General features: G+C 52.2%; 2 protein-coding genes across 5 annotated transcripts; one reads left to right on the top strand and one right to left on the bottom strand.

Moving 5' to 3' along the window:
- Positions 1-3,949: 3,949 nt before the first annotated feature.
- FDXACB1 (ferredoxin-fold anticodon binding domain containing 1) lies at positions 3,950-11,392 on the bottom strand. The gene is made up of 5 exons (XM_039913564.1): positions 11,201-11,392; positions 7,877-8,036; positions 6,790-6,993; positions 6,239-6,397; positions 3,950-5,218 (listed from the first exon to the last, which is right to left on the bottom strand). Exons 1-5 carry the CDS (start codon positions 11,370-11,372, stop codon positions 4,081-4,083), a joined length of 1,833 nt encoding a protein of 610 aa, XP_039769498.1. The 5' UTR covers positions 11,373-11,392; the 3' UTR covers positions 3,950-4,080.
- C11H11orf1 (chromosome 11 C11orf1 homolog) lies at positions 6,348-18,332 on the top strand. 4 transcript variants are annotated; one of them, XM_029075170.2, is made up of 4 exons: positions 6,348-6,445; positions 15,825-16,058; positions 17,075-17,141; positions 18,045-18,332. In XM_029075170.2, the coding sequence occupies exons 2-4, from the start codon at positions 15,828-15,830 to the stop codon at positions 18,266-18,268; spliced, it is 522 nt and encodes a 173-aa protein (XP_028931003.1). In that variant the 5' UTR covers positions 6,348-6,445; positions 15,825-15,827; the 3' UTR covers positions 18,269-18,332. The 4 variants fall into 4 exon arrangements, with proteins under 4 accessions (XP_028931003.1, XP_028931002.1, XP_028931001.1 ...); XM_029075169.2 differs by lacking the exon at positions 6,348-6,445 and adding an exon at positions 11,431-11,565; XM_029075168.2 differs by lacking the exon at positions 6,348-6,445 and adding an exon at positions 13,377-13,556.
- The last annotated feature ends 246 nt before the right edge of the window (positions 18,333-18,578 follow it).

Here is an 18,578-nt window from a genome sequence, read left to right as displayed (position 1 = left end):
ATCAATTATTATCATTATTGTTAAGAATTACCTCCCTTTTAAATGGTATTTGTTAAGTGCTTTGTATCAATTATTATCATTATTTATTGTTAATAAATAGCCCCCTTTCTAATGGTATTTGTTAAGCACTTAAGTATCAATTATTATCATTATTTATTGTTAATAATTACCCCCCCTTTAAAATGATATTTAAGCACATTGTATCAATTATTTATTATTGTTATGATATTTGTTAAGCACTTACTTCGTGCAAGGCACTGTACTTAGCACTGGAGTGGATACGAGTTAAGTGGGTTAGCGACAGTCCCTGTCCCAAGTGGGGCTCCCAGTTTCAATCCCAGTTTTACAAATGAGGGAACTGAGGCAGATTGAAGTGAAGTAACTTGCCCAAGGTCACCCAGAAGACAAGTGGAGGCAGGATTAGAACCCCTGACTCTCAGAAGCAGTGTGAGAAGCAGTGTGGCTTAGTGGAAAGAGCAGGGGTTTGGGAATCAGGAGTTGTGGGTTGTAATCCTGGCTCCTCCACTTGTCAGCTGTGTGGCTTTGGGCAAGTCTCCGTGCCTCAGTTACCTCATTTAGAAAATGGGGATTAAGACTATGAGCCCCACATGGACAACTTGATAACCTGTCTCTACCCCAGCACTTAGAACTTTGCTTGGCACATAGTTAGCGCTCAACAAATACCCTCACTATTTTATCTCGGGCCCATGCTCTATACACTACTCCACGCGGTGGTATTTATTAAGAACTAACTGTGTGCTGAGCCCTGTACTAGGTGCTAGGGAGAGTGCAGTGTAACAGTTTAACGGATGCCCTGTCCACATCGAGTTTACAATTTAAATGGGGAGACAGATCTCAATAGAAATAAATATATTACAGATATGGATGTAAATACTTCAAGGCTGGGGCAAGGGTTGAATAAAGGGAGCAGATCAGGACAGTGCAGAAGAGGGTAGGAGAAAAGGAAAGAAAGGCTAAGCCAGGGAAGGCCTCTTGGAAGGAATGGGCCTTCGATAAGGCTTTGAAGGTGGGGAGTGTAATTGTCGGCTGTGAAGAGGGAGGGTGTTGCAGGACGTGGGTGAGGGGTCGGCGGTGAGATAGATGACATCGAGGTACAGTGAGGTTAGCATTAGAGGCACGAGGGTGGGGCTGGGTTATGGTAAGAGAATAGCAAGGTGAGGTAAGAGAAGGCAAGGTGATTGAGCTTTCAGTATAGAAGGTGACCTGGATGGGTTGAGGCAGATGTGGCTCCACGGCACCGTGAGGGGGAAAAGGGATGGGAAAGGTCGCCAGTGGAGGAAGGTGGATAATCGGCCTAGTGCCACAGCTGCTGTTTCCCTCAGGCCCGGGCTCACTGTGGGCTGGATGCAGAAAGGAGGATGGGAGTGTCTCTCCGGAGCAAATGACTGCTATCCCAGACTAAGGCCCGTCCCGAGTAAAGCCATGTGGCCCCCCCACAGCCGGACGTCCCCTGTGTGTGCTGGGGATTACTGGGACAGGACAGAGGCCCCAGGCTGGGACACGCCCTGGCCACAGGTGGCCGGAAAGACCGACCGCGGGCCCAGCACGCGGAGCTCCGCTTTTCGGACTCCCCCAGGATGGGCTGCCCTCTGTCTGCCGCTTCCTCCTTCGGGAGCGTGGCCTTCCCGCTGGGTTTCGGGCCCAGCTCTGAACACGCAGGAGGCGGAAACAAGCGCCCGTGGCCGGAGAAGCTGAGGTTTCGGCTTGGAAGAGGGCGGTGGCTCTGGCCACGTCCACTATCCTCTGGCCACGCGGACGGCCCGTGCTGGGATTTTCGCCACACCAGCCCCAAGTGTCTGACCAAGGGGGAAGAGAAAGGAACAGGTTGTGAGAGGCGGCCCACACCATCTCACCCTTTTTATTATCTCACTTAATGATAATAGTATGGTATTGAAGCAGTGGTGGTGAGATAAGAAGCAGTGTTGCCCAGTGGCTAGAGCCCGGGCCTGGGAGTCAGGACCTGGATTCTAATCCCAGCTCCACCACTTGTCTGCAGTGTGACCTTGGGCAAGTCACTAAACCTCTCTGTGCCACAGTGACCTCATTTGTAAAATGAGGATAAAGACTGTGAGCCCCATATGGACAGAGACTGTGTCCAACCTGATTAGCTCATATCTACCCCAGCACTTAGAACAGTGCTTGACACATAGTAAGCGCCTAACAAATACCATCATTATTATTATTGGTTAAGCACTTATTGGATATCAAGCCCTCTAGTAAGCCCTCAAGTTGATGAAATATCAATTAGCTTGGACACAGTCCCTGACCCACATGGGGCTCCACAGTCTAGCTGGGAGGGTGAACAAGTATTCCATTCCCATTTTACAGAGGCAGAAACTGAGGCCTAGAGAAGTGAAGCGACTTGCCCAAGGTCTCCCAGTAGGCAAGGGGGAGCCAGTATTAATCAATCAATCGTATTTATTGAGCAATTACTGTCTGCAGAGCTCTTTATTAAGCACCTGGAAAAGTACAATATAACAATACCAAAGTACAATATAAAAGTATTTTTTATATAACACAATATTAAAAAAATAAGTTCACCTGGCAGAACAGCTGGGGTTTGGCTCTCAGCCAGGCACTTACTGAATTTCTTAATAATAATAATAATGTTGGTATTTGTTAAGCGCTTACTATGTGCCGAGCACTGTTCTAAGCGCTGGGGTAGACACAGGGGAATCAGGTTGCCCCACGTAGGGCTCACAGTCTTAATCCTCATTTTACAGATGAGGTAACTGAGGCACCGAGAAGCTAAGTGACTTGCCCAAAGTCACACAGCTGACAAGTGGCCGAGCCAGGGTTCAAACCCATGACCTCTAACTCCAAAGCCTGTGCTCTTTCCCCTGAGCCACGCTGCTTCTTTCCATTGTCCAAACCAGCAAGCAGTAAAGTTCTCAATAAATACCACTGATCGATTGATGATAACACTAATCAGAGCACCTCGGATTTGTAACAGTGTGCTTTATTTTCCCAAACCACTTCCATAGCCATTTTTTTTAATGGTATTTGTTAAGCACTTATGCAGCAGGCACTGTACTATGCACTGGGGTGGATAGAAGATCATCAGGTTGGACAAAGTCCCTGTTCCACATGGAGCTCAGTCTTAATCCCCACTTTATAAATGAGGAAACTGAGGACCACAGAAATGAAGTGGCTTCCCCAGGGTCACACAGCAGACAAGTGGTAGAGCCAGGAGTAGAACCCAAGTCCTGTGAGATAGGAAGGGGCTCCCTAAGGGCAGAGACTGGGTCTACTTGCTCTAGCATCCTCTCCTCAATGCTCAGTACAGTGCTCTGCCCACAGGAAGAGCTCAATAACTACCACTGATTGACTGATGGATCCTCATTTTGAGGAAAACTAAGGCCCAGGGAGATCAAACGACTTGCCCGAGGTCACCCAATGAGCCTCGGACTTGAAAAACAGCACAGCCTGGTGGATAAAGCACGGACATGGGGCTCAGAAGGACCTGGGTTCTAATCCCGGCTCTGTTTCTTGTCTGCTCTGTGACCCTGGGCAAGTCGCTTCACTCCTCTGAGCCTCAGTTCCCTCATCTGTAAAATGGGGATGAAGACTGTGAGCCCTCTGCGGGCCAGGGACTGTGTCCAACCCAATTCGTTTGTATCCACCCCAGTGCTCAGTACAGTGCCAGGCCCATAATAAGCACTTAACAAATGCAATAAATATTACAATTATTATCATTAAATCACTTGTCTGTGCCTCAGTTCCCTCATCTGTAAAATGGGGATGAAAACTGTGATCCTCACGTGGGACAACCTCATTCCCCTGTATCTACCCCAGCGCTTAGAATGGTGCTCTGCACATAGTAAGCGCTTAACAAATACCAACATTATTATTATTTATTAAGCGCTTACTGTGTGCAGAGGACTGTACTAAGCGCTTGGGAGAGGACAATGCAACAATAAATGGTGACAGTCCCTGCCCACAACAAGCTCACAGTCTAGAGAGGGGGAGACAGACATCAATACATATAGGAAAGTGTCCCCCAAACAGTGCTCCCACACACACACATTAAACTCACTCTCACCCACACACTCCGGTGCACTAGCGCACCTTCACATGCAGGTGCAGCCCAATCTCCTCTCGCAACCGGGCCTGCATGGCCGCCGCCCGCTGACGAGAGAGGGCTCTGTCCCAGGCCTGGTAGGTCAGTCTGTAGCACAGGCTGACCCGGCTGCTCCCGGGCGGCTGGAAACGCCCAAGGAGCCGGATGGACGTGACCGTGTCCTGGGACACGGCCCGGGCGAGCGTGTGGAACTCCAGTTCGTCGAACTCCCGCTCCCCGTCCAGCCAGAAGCTGACGTCGTGGTCGTAGGACGGTGGGTAGAGGGAGGGGCTCCTGAAGGGATCTGCCTGCCCGGGGCCGCCCCGGGACAGGAAACGGCCATCCCAGGGCCACAGCGCCCGCCAGTCGGGGACGCCCCACGCCTGCATGACCATTAGGTCCACGTTCAGAGTCACCAATGCCAAACCCAGGTCCCCGGGCCCGAGGTTCCCTGCGGCCACGCCCATGGCCCCGATAACAACACTCCTGGTGCCCTCCGGGTCATCGGCCGGAGACACCACGCAGATCGCTGCCTCCCGGGCCTCGGGCTGGGGCTGCCACGTCACCGAGCCCTTCACCCTGGCGTTCCCCGGACCGCTGGGGCCGAAGAGGCGGTCGAGGGAGTCGCTGAGGTGGGCCCTGAGGGCCCGGAGCCGGGCGTCCCTCTCCTCCCAGGGGAAGCCAAGCACCAGCAGAGTTTGGTGAAACACCGGCGGCGTGAGAGGAGCCACGAGGGACTTTCTGAAGACGGGCCCGCTGAGTTCGTGCAGGACCCCGGGGAGGAACCCCGGCCCGCGGGCGACGGCCCGGACGTGGACCGTGAGGGAAGGTCTCAAGAGGAACGGCCCCGGCTTCCCGCCTCCTTCCTGAGTGGGGAGGGGAAGGCTGGAAGCCGGGAACTCTTCCGGCTCAAGGGTCCTTCCGCCGGCCGTTGGCTCAGGGCTGGGACTTCTCCCCTGGATGGGCCAGAGCCAGAAGGCGGCCGAGGGGGTGTCTGCGTTCCAGATGGGAGGCTCCCCCGCAGTGACCGGGGCAGGGCATTCCACTTGGCGCAGGGGGAAGGCCCGGCCCAGTTCGGCCATGAGCCGCTCCTTCATGGACTTGATGGGATGGCTTGAATCCTCAGCGAGGAAACCCCTGTCCAACACAAACCCGGCTCAGAACGGGGTCCTGCCCTGCTGGGCCTTGAATCCCACCCGCCCAGCCTGGCCGGGTAGAGCACAGGCCCAGGAGTCATAAGGTCGTGGGTTCTAATCTCAGCACCACCACTTGTCTGCCGTGTGGCCTAGGGCAAGTCACTTCAGTTCCTTGGGCCTCAGTTACCTCATTTGTAAAATGGGGATTGAGATGGGAAGCCCCATGTGGGACAGAGACTGTGTCCAGCCCAATTTGATTGTATCCACCCCAGTGCTTACTACAGTGCCTGGCACATAGTAAGTGCTTAACAAATACCACAAGTATCATTATTATTATTATTAACTCTCCCTGCCCAAACCTGCTCCTGGAAGGAAGAGCGAACACATTACACGGAGCTCCACCCTTGCCAGCCTTGGGGTCCTTCAGGGAGAAGAAACTTGGTAGCTCAGAAAGCAGAATGCCAACTGCTGAATCCATCTCAGCTGGGGTCGCCGGTCTCCCCTCACTCTATCCGCTCTGCTCCCAGTCCCATTGCGCTTACGTCCCTGTCTTCAGGCTCTACTGTGTCCCTCTACCTTATGGTGCTCATCTCCCCAGAGTAGACCGCAAACTCCTTGAGGCCAGGGATCACATCAACTAGCTCTCTTATATTCTCCCCAGAGCTCAGTGCAGCTCTCTTTATAGGTTAGGTGCTCGATGCAATCCATCGATCGATTTCTGAGAGGGGGCCCAGGATGCTTGGCGGAGCGGGAGATTGGTTAGTCTCCTGGACACACACACTGAGAGACGGACCGCCAGACATCCCCACCTCTCCCTCCCGTGATCGAGCATGGACCATCCAACTGTCCCTTCCCATTTCTGACTCTCTCTGCCATTCTCCCGCTCTGGGATTCTTCTCCATCCTGGGCTCGTCATCAAACCCTCATGAAGTGACTGCAGGAGCTGGTCAGACTACGCCCCCTCCCCAGCCCCCAGCCCTCGACCTGGTGGCTGTCGCCATAACAACCACGGGCCGGTTACCTGTCCATTTTGTCCACCAGAGCCTCTGGCACTGGAAAGACAAGCCACTGCCCGTCCACTCTGACTCTGAAGAAGGTGGGCCGGGGACTCCCGAAGGCCGGGCCTCGAATGAAGATGTGGTTCAAAGCCCCTTCGATGACGAACAACTTGTCCTGACTCCTGGAAAAACACACACCAGACAGGGCCCCCGCTGAGCTGAAGTCTGAGGTAACGCTGCATCGGAAAGCATCTTTGGCAGGGACAGGGGGCCTGGGAGTGAGGAGGTCATGAGTTCTAATCCCGGCTCTGCCACGTGTCTGCTGTGTGACTCTGGACAAGCCACTTCACTTCTTTGGGCCTTAGTTACCTCATCCGGAAAATGAGGATTGGGACTCTGAAACCCATGTGGACTGTGTCCAACCCGATTTGCTTATATCCACCCAGGGCTTAGTAGTAGTGCTTAACAAATACCATAATTATTATTATTATTATTATTATCAGGAGCATCAGAGGAGGGAGAGGAAGGGTGCCAAGGAGGAAGGAGGGTGAGGCATTAGCCGTTATGTGTCTACCTGTAGCCGGTGCACTTGTACCCGGGCATGGCCTCGGGGCGAAAGGGCTGGACTTGGCTGAGGATGAGTCCCGCTTCGGCCGCCATGGCCACGACCTGCCAGCTGTTGTGCCACTCTCTCTGGGGCTGGTCGGCGGGCGTCCCGCCCTGCCCCCTGCACAGCGCCACGTGCACTTCGCCTTGTTCGGCAAGGACGTCGACACAGCTGGGGAAGAGATCAGACACCCCCCGGCCCACCCCGAGGGCAGGTCACCGGCCTGAGGGTCAGAGGACTTGGGTTCTAATCCCGGCTCTGCCAGGGGCCTCGGCTGAGCCACTTAACTTCTCAGTGTCCTCAACTGTAAAAGGGGGATTGGAAAACTGTTCTCCCTCCTATTTAGACTGTGGGACGGGGATTGTGACTGATCTGATTATCTGATATCTTCTCCAGGGCATAGTATAGTGCCCGGCACATAGGAAGCACTTAAAAAATGCCACAATTATCATTATCATCCAAAGTGACGGCAATAGTCGGCACCTTGTCAGCCGGGAACGTGGCAACCAACTCTATTTTATTGTCCTCTCTCAAGCGCTTAGTACGGGGCTCTGCACACAGTAAACACTCAGTAAATACAATTGATTGACTGGGCGTGTGCAAGATGGCTCAGGGACTGGAGGGCCTTTGGCCGGGGAAATTGAACGGCGCTGTGCACCAGGAACTTTGTGACTGGCCGGTGAGAAGCATCGAGGCCTGGTGGATAGAACCTGGGCCTGGGAGCCAGAAGGATCTGGGTTCTAATCCCGAATCTGCCACTAGTCTGCTTCTGTGTGACCTCGGGCAAGTCGCTTCCCTTCTCTGGGCCTCAGTTCCTCATCTGTAAAATGGGAATGAAGACTGTAAGCCCCATGTGGGACGTGGATTGTGTCCAACCAAATTAGCTTGTATCTACCCCAGTGCGTACAGCAGTGCCTGGCATATAGAAAGCGCTAACAAGTACCATTAAAAAAGGCAAAACAAACCTAGCCATGTAGTTCCTGACCCAAGGGGCTGAGGGGCAGTGTGGGGGAGGGGCTGGGGTGGTGGGAGGCAGGGCTGGGCGCATCCTCACCTCCGGAAAAACCCAGCCAGCAGTTCCCGGTTCCTGGCCACGCCGGCCTTGCGCCCACAGTGGGGGAAGTTGAAATAGATGCGATCGAAAGGAGAGGAATCATCCGGGTCCAGGATGTCCGCCAGGCGGGTACAGTCCACAGAAAAGCGCACATCTGCCCCTGGAAAAGACAATCAATCAATCCATCATAATTACTGACCAATGCGTGCAGAGCACTGGACTAAGCTTTTGGGAGAGTACAGTACAGAGGAGTCGGTTTTGTATTTATTCGGTGCTTACTGTGTGCAGAGCACTGTACTGAGCACTTTGAAGAGTACAATCTAATAGAGTTGGTAGACTTGTTCCACAGCCAAAGGTATTTTTATTGAGCCCTTACTAGGTACATGGCACTTTATTAAGCACTTGTGAGAGTACGATCCAAAGGCGATGGTATACACGTTCTCTGCCCACAAAGAGTTTACTAGTCAGCCTCCTCTCATCTAGACTGTAAACTCGTTGTGGTCAGGGAATATTCCTGTTTTATTGTTGTAGTAATAATGATGGCATTTCTTAAGTGCTTACTATGTGCCAAGCACTTTTCTAGGCGCTGGGGTGGATACAAGGTAATCCAGTTGTCCCATGTGGCGCTCACAGTCTTCATCCCCATTTTACAGATGAGGTCACTGAGGCCCAGGGAAGTGAAGTGACTTGTCCAAAGTCACACAGCAGGCAAGTGGCAGAGTCGAAATTAGAACCCACGATCTCTGACTCCTAAGCCCGTGTTCCTGCCACTAAACCACGCTGCTTCTATCCTTCCCCAAGCACTCAATACAATGCTCTGTACGCAGTACGCGCTCTCTATATAAGCACAATTAATTGTGGGTCGGAAATGTGGCTCAGTGGAAAGAGCCCGGGTTTAGGAGTCAGAGGTCATGGGTTCTAATCCTGATTCCGCCACCTGTCAGCTGTGTGACTTTGGGCAAGTCACTTAACTTCTCAATGCCTCAGTTACCTCATCTGTCAAATGGGGATTAAGATTGAGCCTCACGTGGGACAACCAGATTACCCTTTATCTACCCCAGTGCTTAGAACAATGCTCGGCACATAGTAAGCGCTTAACAAAAACCAACATTATTAATAAATACGATTGAATGAATGAGACTAGAACATCGGCGGGGCAGCATGACCATGGCAACAAAGCCATCCCATCATAACGATGGCAACGCGCCTGGCTTAGTGGAAAGAGTGCGGGCTTGGGAGTCAGAGGTCGTGGGTTTTAATCCCGGCTCTGCCACTTGTCAGCTGTGTGACTTTGGGTAAATCACTTCACTTCTCCAGGCCTCAGTTCCCTCATCTGTAAAATAGGGATTAAAGCTGTGAGCCCCACGTGGGACAACCTGATGACCTTCTATCTCCCCCAGCACTTAGAACAGTGCTTGGCACATACTAAGTGCTTAATAAATACCGACATTATTATTATTATTAATCCCGGCTCCGCTCCTTGTCAGCTGTGTGACTTTGGGCCAGTCACTTCACTTCTCTGGGCCTCAGTTCTCTCATCTGTAAAAAAGCAGCGTGACTTAGTGGAAAGAGCAGGGGCTTGGGAATCAGAGGTCGTGGGTTCCAATCCTGTCTCTGCCACTTGTCTGCTGTGTGACCTTGGGCAAGTCACTTAACTTCTCGGTTACCTCATCTGTAAAAATGGGGATTAAAAAAATGTGAGCCCCACATGGGACAATCTGATTACCCTGTACCTCCCCTGGCGCTTAGAACAGTGCTCAGCACAGAGTAAGCGCTTAACAAATACTATCATTATTACATTAGAGGCGTTCCCAGACTGAGCTCCTCTTCCCCCTCTACTCCCTCTGCCATCCCCCCTTTACCTCTCCGCAGCTAAAGCCTCATTTTCCCCTTTTCCCTCTGCTCCTCCACCTCTCCCTTCCCATCCCCACAGCACTGTACTCGTCCGCTCAACTGTATATATTTTCGTTACCCTATTTATTTTGTTAATGAATTGTACATCGCCTCGATTCTATTTAGTTGCCATTGTTTTTACGAGATGTTCTTCCTCTTGACGCTGTTTATTGCCATTGTTCTTGTCTGTCCGTCTCCCCCGATTAGACCGTAAGCCCGTCAAACGGCAGGGACTGTCTCTATCTGTTGCCGACTTGTTCATCCCAAGCGCTTAGTACAGTGCTCTGCACATAGTAAGCGCTCAATAAATACTATTGAATGAATGAATACATTATTATTATTATTATGGGGATGGAGACTGTGAGCCCCACATAGGACAGCCTCATGACTTTGTAACCCCCCAGTGCTTAGAACAGTGCTTGGCACTTAACAAAGTGCTTAGAGAAGTAGCGTGGCTCAGTGGAAAGAGACCGGGCTTGGGAGTCAGAGGTCATGGGTTTGAATCCCTGCTCTGCCACTTGTCACTTGTGTGACTGTGGGCAAGTCATTTAACTTCTCTTTGCCTCAGTTACCTCATCTATAAAATGGGGATTAACTGTGAGACTCACGTGGGACAACCTGATGACCCTATATCTACCCCAGCGCTTAGAACAGTGCTCTGCGCATAGTAAGCACTTAACAAATACCAACATTATTATTAACAAATACCAATATCATTATTATTATTATTATTATGGGGTTGGAGACTGTGAGAGCCACATGGAACCTCATGACCTTGTATCTCCCCCAGCGCTTAGAACAGGACTTGGCACTTAACAAAGCGCTTAGAGAAGCAGCGTGGCTCAGTGGCCGGGCTTGGGAGTCAGAGATCATGGGTTCGAATCCCTGTTCTGCGACTTGTCACTTGTGTGACTGTGAGCAAGTCACTTAACTTCTCTGTGCCTCAGTTACCTCATCTGTAAAGTGGGGATTAACTGTGAGCCTCACGTGGGACAATCTGATGACCCTGTATCTACCCTAGCGTTTACAACAGTGCTCTGCACATAGTAAGCGCTTAACAAATACCAACATTATTATTAACAAATACCATTATTATTATTTTTATGGGGATGGAGACTGTGAGCCTCAAATAGGACAACCTGATGACCTTGTATCTCCCCCAGCGCTTAGAGCAGTGCTCTGCACATAGTAAGCACTTACATACCATCATTATTATTATTATTATGGGGATGGAGTCTGTGAGCCCCACATGGGACAACCTCATGACCTTGCATCTCCCCCAGCGCTTAGAACAGTGCTCGGCACATAGTAAGCGCTTGATAAATGTCATCATTATAATAATTATTATGCCCCAACCCCCTCCCCCGCCCCACCAGAGGCCTAGGGCAGGGAGGGGTCAGAGGTCACGGGGTGGGCGGGGCCGGTGAGCACCTCTGTGGCGCAGGCGCCGTACGTTCTCCTGCGCGAGCGGGTGGTCGGCTAAAGCCTCCGGCGCCTGGAGGCAGGTGGCGGTCACGTGGGCGTCGGGGCCGCAGCGCGCGCCGAGGGCCGCGGCGAAAGAGAAGTTCCCCTCCCCGACCAGCAGGAGGCGCCGCGGGGCCATAAGGCTCGATCCGACCCTCCCCACTGGCGACGGCTCAGTCGATCACGTCCCCTCGTCGCGTGCGCCGGCCCCTCTCGCGTCGCGCGGTGATGACGCCGACGGCCCCCGCGGTCTCCTTGGCAACCAGAGAAGCGTCGCTCCCCAGCGGGCCGCGATGGCTGGTGGCGCCGCGCTGAGTCACGGCTCCGGGAAGGTAAAAAAAAAAAAGAAAATCGCCTCCGGGGGGCGCACGTTGATTTCGTCACCGGGGGGCCCTGACGTCACCAGGACGGCCTGGGCTTGAGGCGGCCTCCCGAAGCAGCGTGGCTCGGTGGCAAGAGCCCGGGCTTGGGAGTCAGAGGTCATGGGTTCGAATCGCTGTGTGACTTTGGGCAAGTCACTTAACTTCTCTGTGCCTCAGTTACCTCATCTGTAAAATGGGGATTAAAACTGTGAGCTCCACGTGGGACAACCCAATCACCTTGTATTCCCCCCAACGCTGAGAACAGTGCTTTGCACATAGTAAGCGCTTAACAAATATCACCATTATTATCATTATTATTATTAGTGGGGTCCAGTGGGTAGGGCCTGGGAGTCAGGAGGATCTGGGTTCTAATCCCGACGCCCCCCAGTGGTCTACAGTGGGTCTACAGTTGAGAAGCAGCGTGGCTCAATGGAAAGTGCCCCAGGCTTGGGGGTCAGAGGTCACGGGTTCGACTCCTGACTCTGCCACTTGTCAGGTGGGTGACTTCAGGCAAGTCACTTCACTTCTCTGGGCCTCAGTGACCTCATCTGTAAAATGGGGATTAAGACTGTGAGCCTCAGGTGGGACAACTTGATTACCCTGCATCTACCCCAGCGCTTAGAAGCATGCTCTGCACATAGTAAGCACTTAACAAATACCAACATTAGTATTATTACTGTAAAAATGGGGATTAAAAAAAATGTGAGTCCCACGTGGGGCAATCTGATTAGTCTGTATCTCCCCCAGCGCTTAGAACAGTGCTCTGCACATAGTAAGCGCTTAACAGATACCCTCATTATTCTTACACGAAGAAGCATTCATTCAGTTGAATTTATCAAGCACTTATGTGCAGGGTACTGTACTAAGCGCTTGAAAAATTTAATAATAATGGTGGTATTTGTTAAGTGCTTACTATGTGCAAAGCACTGTTCTAAGCGCCGGGGGGATACAAGGTGATCAGGTTGTCCCACGTGAGGCTCACAGCTTTAATCCCCATTTTCCAGATGAAGTCACTGAGGCCCAGAGAAGTGAAGTAACTTGCCCAAATTCACACAGCTGGCAAGTGACGGAGTCCGGATTAGAAACCACGACCTCTGACTCCCAAACCCGAGCTCTTTCCAATGAGAAGCCACTATTACTTTATGATGTAGGGCAGGTGATGTCACTCCTCTGGCCTCAGTTACCTCATCTGTAAAAGGGAGATTAAGAGTGTGAGCCCCATGCGGGACAGGGACTGTGTCCAACCTGACAACCATGTATCTACCCCAGCGCTTAGTAGTAATAATAATAATGATGGTATTTGTTAAGCACTTACTCTGTGCCAAGCACTGCTGTAAGTGCTAGGGGAGGTACAAGGTAATCAAGTTGTCCCACGTGGGGCTCACAGAGTTAATCCCATTTTACAGATGAGGGAACTGAGGCCCAGAGAAGTGAAGTGACTTTTCTGACACAGCTGATAAGAACCCATGTCCTCTGACTCCCAAGCCTGGGCCCTGTCCACTAAGCCACGCTGCTTCACCAAGCCACACTCCTTCAGTAGAGTGCCCAGTACAGAGTAAGTGTTTAACAAATACCATAAAAAAGCACTTCCTCCTAGTTTGCAGGGTTCCCCGGCTAAAGAACCACCATGCTGGCACCCCCTTCCACTGGTCCCCTCAGACCTTTCTTTCAGCCAGCCCCAGAGTGAGGGCAGGGCTGTTGCCCCAGTTACGAGCCAAACCCCGAGTCCCCCACAGGGCTACCGACATCACAAAGCAAAGGTCTCCCTTGCAAGTCCCCTGCCTCTCCGCTGAAGCCTTGCCATAAACCCAGGGGCCCCCGTGATAACAGGGTTTGAGAAGCCAGAAGACCAAGACAAGAGGGCCATGATGGATGAATTCTGTACTAAGTCCTGCCAGGCCACCCCAATAGAAGACTCTCCCCAGTGGTTGGAGGATGAGGGGAGTGACTCCTTGAAGACGGTATCTCAATCATTCAATTAATACTATTGATTAAGTAAGCCCCCACTCTGTGCCAAACACCATACTCGGGGAGGGCATCAGAGAATAAGTAGGCTAATTAGTAAATTACAATTTTGTGGGGGAGATAGACACAAAAGAATTACACATAGAAAAGTGAGAATCGAAAACTGGATATGTGGATGAGTAAGTAGGTGCCTAGATAAAATGCGTTAAGTCTCTGTGTAGAGACGCTATGGGGGATGTAAGTGGGGAGAAGCCGCAAAAGTACTGAGCTGGAATTTCAGAGGGTGTGACTTGGGGAGAAGAAAAATCAACTGGAGAAAGCCTCGTGGAGGAGGTGGATGTTCATCAAGGCTTTGAAGATGGAAAAATTAAGTCTGGAAGATTGGAAAGAGTTCCATCATCATCAGTGGTATTAATTGAGCACTTACTGTGTGCAGAGCACTGTATTAAGCATTTGGGAGAGTACAATACAACAAGAGTTGCCCACAACATTCCAGGCCAGGGGGAAGACATGAGTAAGTGGTCGTAGGTGGAGGGTCGAGTATGAGGCCCATCGAGTAGGTTAGCTTGACAGTAACAAGAGGTGAGCTGGGCTCCGGTGGGAGAAGAGAGTGGGTAACTAAGAAGGAGAGAGTTGATGGAGTACCTTAAAGCCAGTGACCAGAAGTTTCTGCTTGATGTGGAGGGAATGGGGAACCACGGGAGGTTTCCAAGGATGGGGGGATATTTATGCAAAACAACATTTCAGAAAAATGGTCCAGGCAACTGTTCCAAGAATGAACTGGACAGGGGAGAGACTGGAGGTAGGGAGATCAGCAAGGAGGCTAATAAAGAGGTCTATCCAGGATATAAGTGCCTGGACCAGGCCCTTGCCATGGATGGAGAGGATGGGAAGGATCCAAGAGATGTGGAGGAAAAAGCGACAGACAAAGTGAGCGTTGAAAGAAAGAACTGTAGAGGAAAATTCAGAGGCTGCTGGTTTCAAAGGCAGGGAGGATGGTAGTGTTGTCAACTGTGATAGGAAAGATAGATTGACAGAAAGGGGAGAGGACAAGGAAGACCAGTCAATCATATTTATTGAGTGCTTACTGTGTACAGAGGACTGTACTAAGCATTTGCGAGAGTACAGTCTAGCAATATAATAGACACAGCCCCTGCCCACAAGGAGCTTAGAGTCTAGAGAGAATTTGAGAGGGAAGGGGAGGAGTTCAGTTTTAGACACATTGCACTTAAGGTAATCCCGGCTCTGCCACGTGTCTGCTGGGTGACCTTAGACAAATCACTTCACTTCTCTGGGCCTCAGTTACTTCTATAAAATGGGAATTAAGACTGTGAGCCCCACACGGGACAGGGACTGTACCCAACAACCCAATTTTCTCATATCCACCCCAGTGCTAAGTTTAGAGCTTGGCACAGAGTAAGCGCTTACCAAATACCACAATTACCATTGTTACCTTCCACTCATAAATGTCCGGGAAAGAAGCGGAAATGTGAGATTGCTGAGGAAGGGTGAGGTCAGGGTTTGGGAGAAAGATTTAGGAGTCATTCTCAGATAGGTGGTAGCTGAAGCTATGAGCGCCCCAAGAAAATAAATGCCAAGTGAGGAGGAAAGAGGTTCCAGAATGGAGCCTATGGAATATCCAGTTTAGGGTGGGAGGCAGAGGAACAGCTGTAAAAAAAGACGGAGAAGATTCGGCCAGAGAGGCAAGAGGAGACTGGAGAGAGAACTGAGTTGGGAAAACTAAGGTTAGATGGAGTTTTCAGGAGAAGGGAGTGGCCCAACGGTGTTAAAGGCAGCCAAGAACTCAAGAAGGGTTAGAATAGTGTCCATTAGATTTGGCAAAAAGGAGGCCATTGGCAAAAAACGAGAGCGGGGCAGTGGAGTTAAGGGGGTAGAAGCCAAATTGTAGAGGGTCAAGGAGGGAGTTGAGGAGGAGAGGTAGCGGTTGTTTAATAGTGATGGTATTTGTTAAGCACTTACTACGTGCCGGCCACTGTACTAACCGCTGGGGTGGATACAAGCAAATCAAGTTGGACACTGTCCCTGTCCCAGGTAGGGCTCACAGTCTTGATCCCCGTTTTACAGATGAGGGAACTGAGACCCAGAGAAAGTGAAATGACTTGCCCGGGGTCACACAGCAGACAAGTGGTGGATCCGGGATTGGAACCCACGACTTTCTGACTCCCGGGCCCGTGCTCTATCCTCTACACCACGCTGCTTCTCTATATTTGTATGCTCTCATATGGGATTTTCTTCCCAACCAGACAATGTCCCTCTCCTGCCTCCGCCTGAACCCGCACTGGGGCGATGGCCTGCTTCATGCGGATGGCCACGCTGAGGTGTGGACGGATTGGAACGCCATGTCCAAGTTCTCTCAGTACGGATGGAGATGTGGCACTAACGAGGACACGTATTCCCTCCGTACCCTAATGGGCAACTGGAACCAGGAGCGCTATGACCTCCGGGAGATCGTCAAGCCTCAGCCCCTCCCTTCCCAGGTAGCCACCCGCTCCCCCGGGACCCTGGCCCCGGTCCCAGCCCCGGCCTCCATCCTGGTTCCAGTTCCGACCCTCGGCCCCGGCCCCAGCCCCCATCCCTGTTCCTATATATTGTTGTATTGTACTTATATTGTTATACTATAATAATAATAATTACGGTGTATTTGTGGGAAGCAGCATGGCCTAGTGGATAGAATACAGGCCCGGGAGTCGGAAGGACTTGGGTTCTAATCCCAGCTCCCCCACCCATCCGCTGGGTGACCTTGGCACTTCTCTGTGCCTCAGTTAACTCATCTGTAAAATGGGGATAAGGAATGTGAGCCCCATGTGGGACAGGGACTATGTCCAACTTGATAAGCTTGTATCTACTCCAGCGCTTAAAACGGTGCTTGACACATAGTAAGCGCTTCAGAAATATCGTTACTCTTATCATTATGTGCTTATCAGGTGCCTATCACTGTTCTAAGCACTGGGGTAAAGACAAGTTAATCAGTTTGGATGCAGGCTCTGTCCCACATGGGGCTCACATTCTCCCAAGTGCTTAGTACAGTGCCATGCACACAGTAAGCACTCAATGAATACGATTGACTGACTGCCCCAGCACCAGCCCCCTTTCCCCATCTCGGCCCGTGTGACTGGCAATCTCTCCCAGGAGACCCTCTAAGGAACAGAATGTCCAGACACCCGCTGCCTCATGCCAGGCGGCCGGGGCTCTCCTGCTCCTCCCCTGACCGTCTCCTAGCGAGGAAAAGAATCTCCCCCCAAGCTCTGATCTCCCCCTGAACCTTGCCATCCTTGCCATCTACCCCCAGCCCCGCCATCCCCCCAAGCCCCACCAATCTCCACCCCCCAGCCCCTCCCCACCCTGGCAGCCATGCCAGAGGTCAGTGAGATCCAGGTGGCCCTGCCAACCCCACAGCGTCTCTTCCCCAAAACGGTCCTGGCATCCGGCCCGCGGCTGTTGCAGGCACCGCCCCAATCCCCGCCGCCACCTTCTGTGTCTGTTTCCCTCCTAGTTGGCTCACTACTTCGAGACAACCTACGCTGCCAGCTACTCCAGACCTCCCACTTCCAGCCCGCGGAGTAGGTGCCGGGGCAGGGCGAGGGGCGGGGGTGGGAAGGGCTGCCCGAGCAGGACACGGGGCACATCCTTCCCGGGAGCCTTCAGGCCTGGGGGTCAGCTGGCCTAGTGGATAGAGCGCGGGCCTGGGAGTCAAAGGGTCATAGGTCCTAATCCCAGCTCTGCCACTTGTCTGCTGGGTGACCTTGGGTGAGTCACTTCACTTCTCTGAGCCTCAGTTCCCTCATCTGTAAAATGGGGATTGAAACTCCGAGCCCCATGTGGGACAGGGACTGTGTTCAACTTGATAAACATGTATTTTCCCCCCATGCTTTGTACAGTGCCTGGCACATAGTAATAAATACAACAATTATTACTATTATTATTATCATTATTACTAGAGAAGCAGTGTGGCGTAATGGGTAGCGGTTGGGCCTGGTAATAATAATGATAATGATGGTATTTTTTAAGGGCTTTCTATATGCCAAGCACTGTTTTAAGCACTGGAGTCAGAAGGTCATGAGTTCTAATTCTGGCTCTGCCACTCATCTTCTATATGACCCAGGGCATGCTAAGTCACTTTTCTGTTCCTCATTTACCGCATGTGTAAACCGGGGATTGAAACTGTGAGCCCGAAATGGCTCAGGGCCTGTGTCCACCTTGATTGGCTTGTATCCACCCCAGTGCTTAGTACAGTGCCTGGCACATATTAAGTGCTGAACAAATACCATCATCATCATGATCACCATTAGGATCTGGGGGGTGGACGGGGTTCGACTGTCTGGTTGGAGGCTCTCGCTCCCCCAGCCCCACCTGACAGCCCCCTGGCCGGCCCTGACCGGGCCCCATGTCCCTGAACCCCCCGAGTCCGGCCGCAGCAGGCCCCTGACCCACGGCGGGCCTGTCCCCTCCCCCATCTCCTTCAGGGTTTCAACGTGAGCCACACTGTTTCCCGGCCCACCAGCCCGAGTTGGATCCCCCACGCTACAAGGCCACCGCACGCTCGTGTTACATGCTGGACTACGCGGCACCCCAAGACAGCCCACCCTCGGGGGCGGCCAGCAGCCCGGATCTGGGGCCCCCCAACTCCCGGGGATCCAGGGCCCAGAGGGACTGCTCCTCCCTGGCGGGCATGAGAGTGGGCTTGTGATTGCCGCCTTCGCTCTCCTCCTTCCCCGTCACCAAAGGTAAATAAAGGCAGACGGTCCCGCCTTCTCAGTTGCCATTCCTCCTCCTCTAGGTCCTGGAAGTCAGGGCCGAGAGAGTGCAGAGCGAGACCCTGGAAATGAGGGAGGGGTCTCAGGTCAGGAGAGCTGTCCAGGCGGGCCCCCCCACACACACACACTTGCCCCACAGGGGCTCTGGGGCTGGGTAGCGTGGCTTAGCGGAAAGAGCACAGGCCTGGGAGTCAGAAGGACTTGGGTTCTAATCCTGACTCCGCCACATGTCTGTTGTGTGAC

Source organism: Ornithorhynchus anatinus, chromosome 11 (assembly GCF_004115215.2).
Source record: "Ornithorhynchus anatinus isolate Pmale09 chromosome 11, mOrnAna1.pri.v4, whole genome shotgun sequence".
Lineage (NCBI taxonomy): Eukaryota > Metazoa > Chordata > Mammalia > Monotremata > Ornithorhynchidae > Ornithorhynchus > Ornithorhynchus anatinus.
The sequence above is the reverse complement of the archived record's forward strand: the minus strand, read 5'-3'. Positions and strand labels throughout refer to the sequence as shown.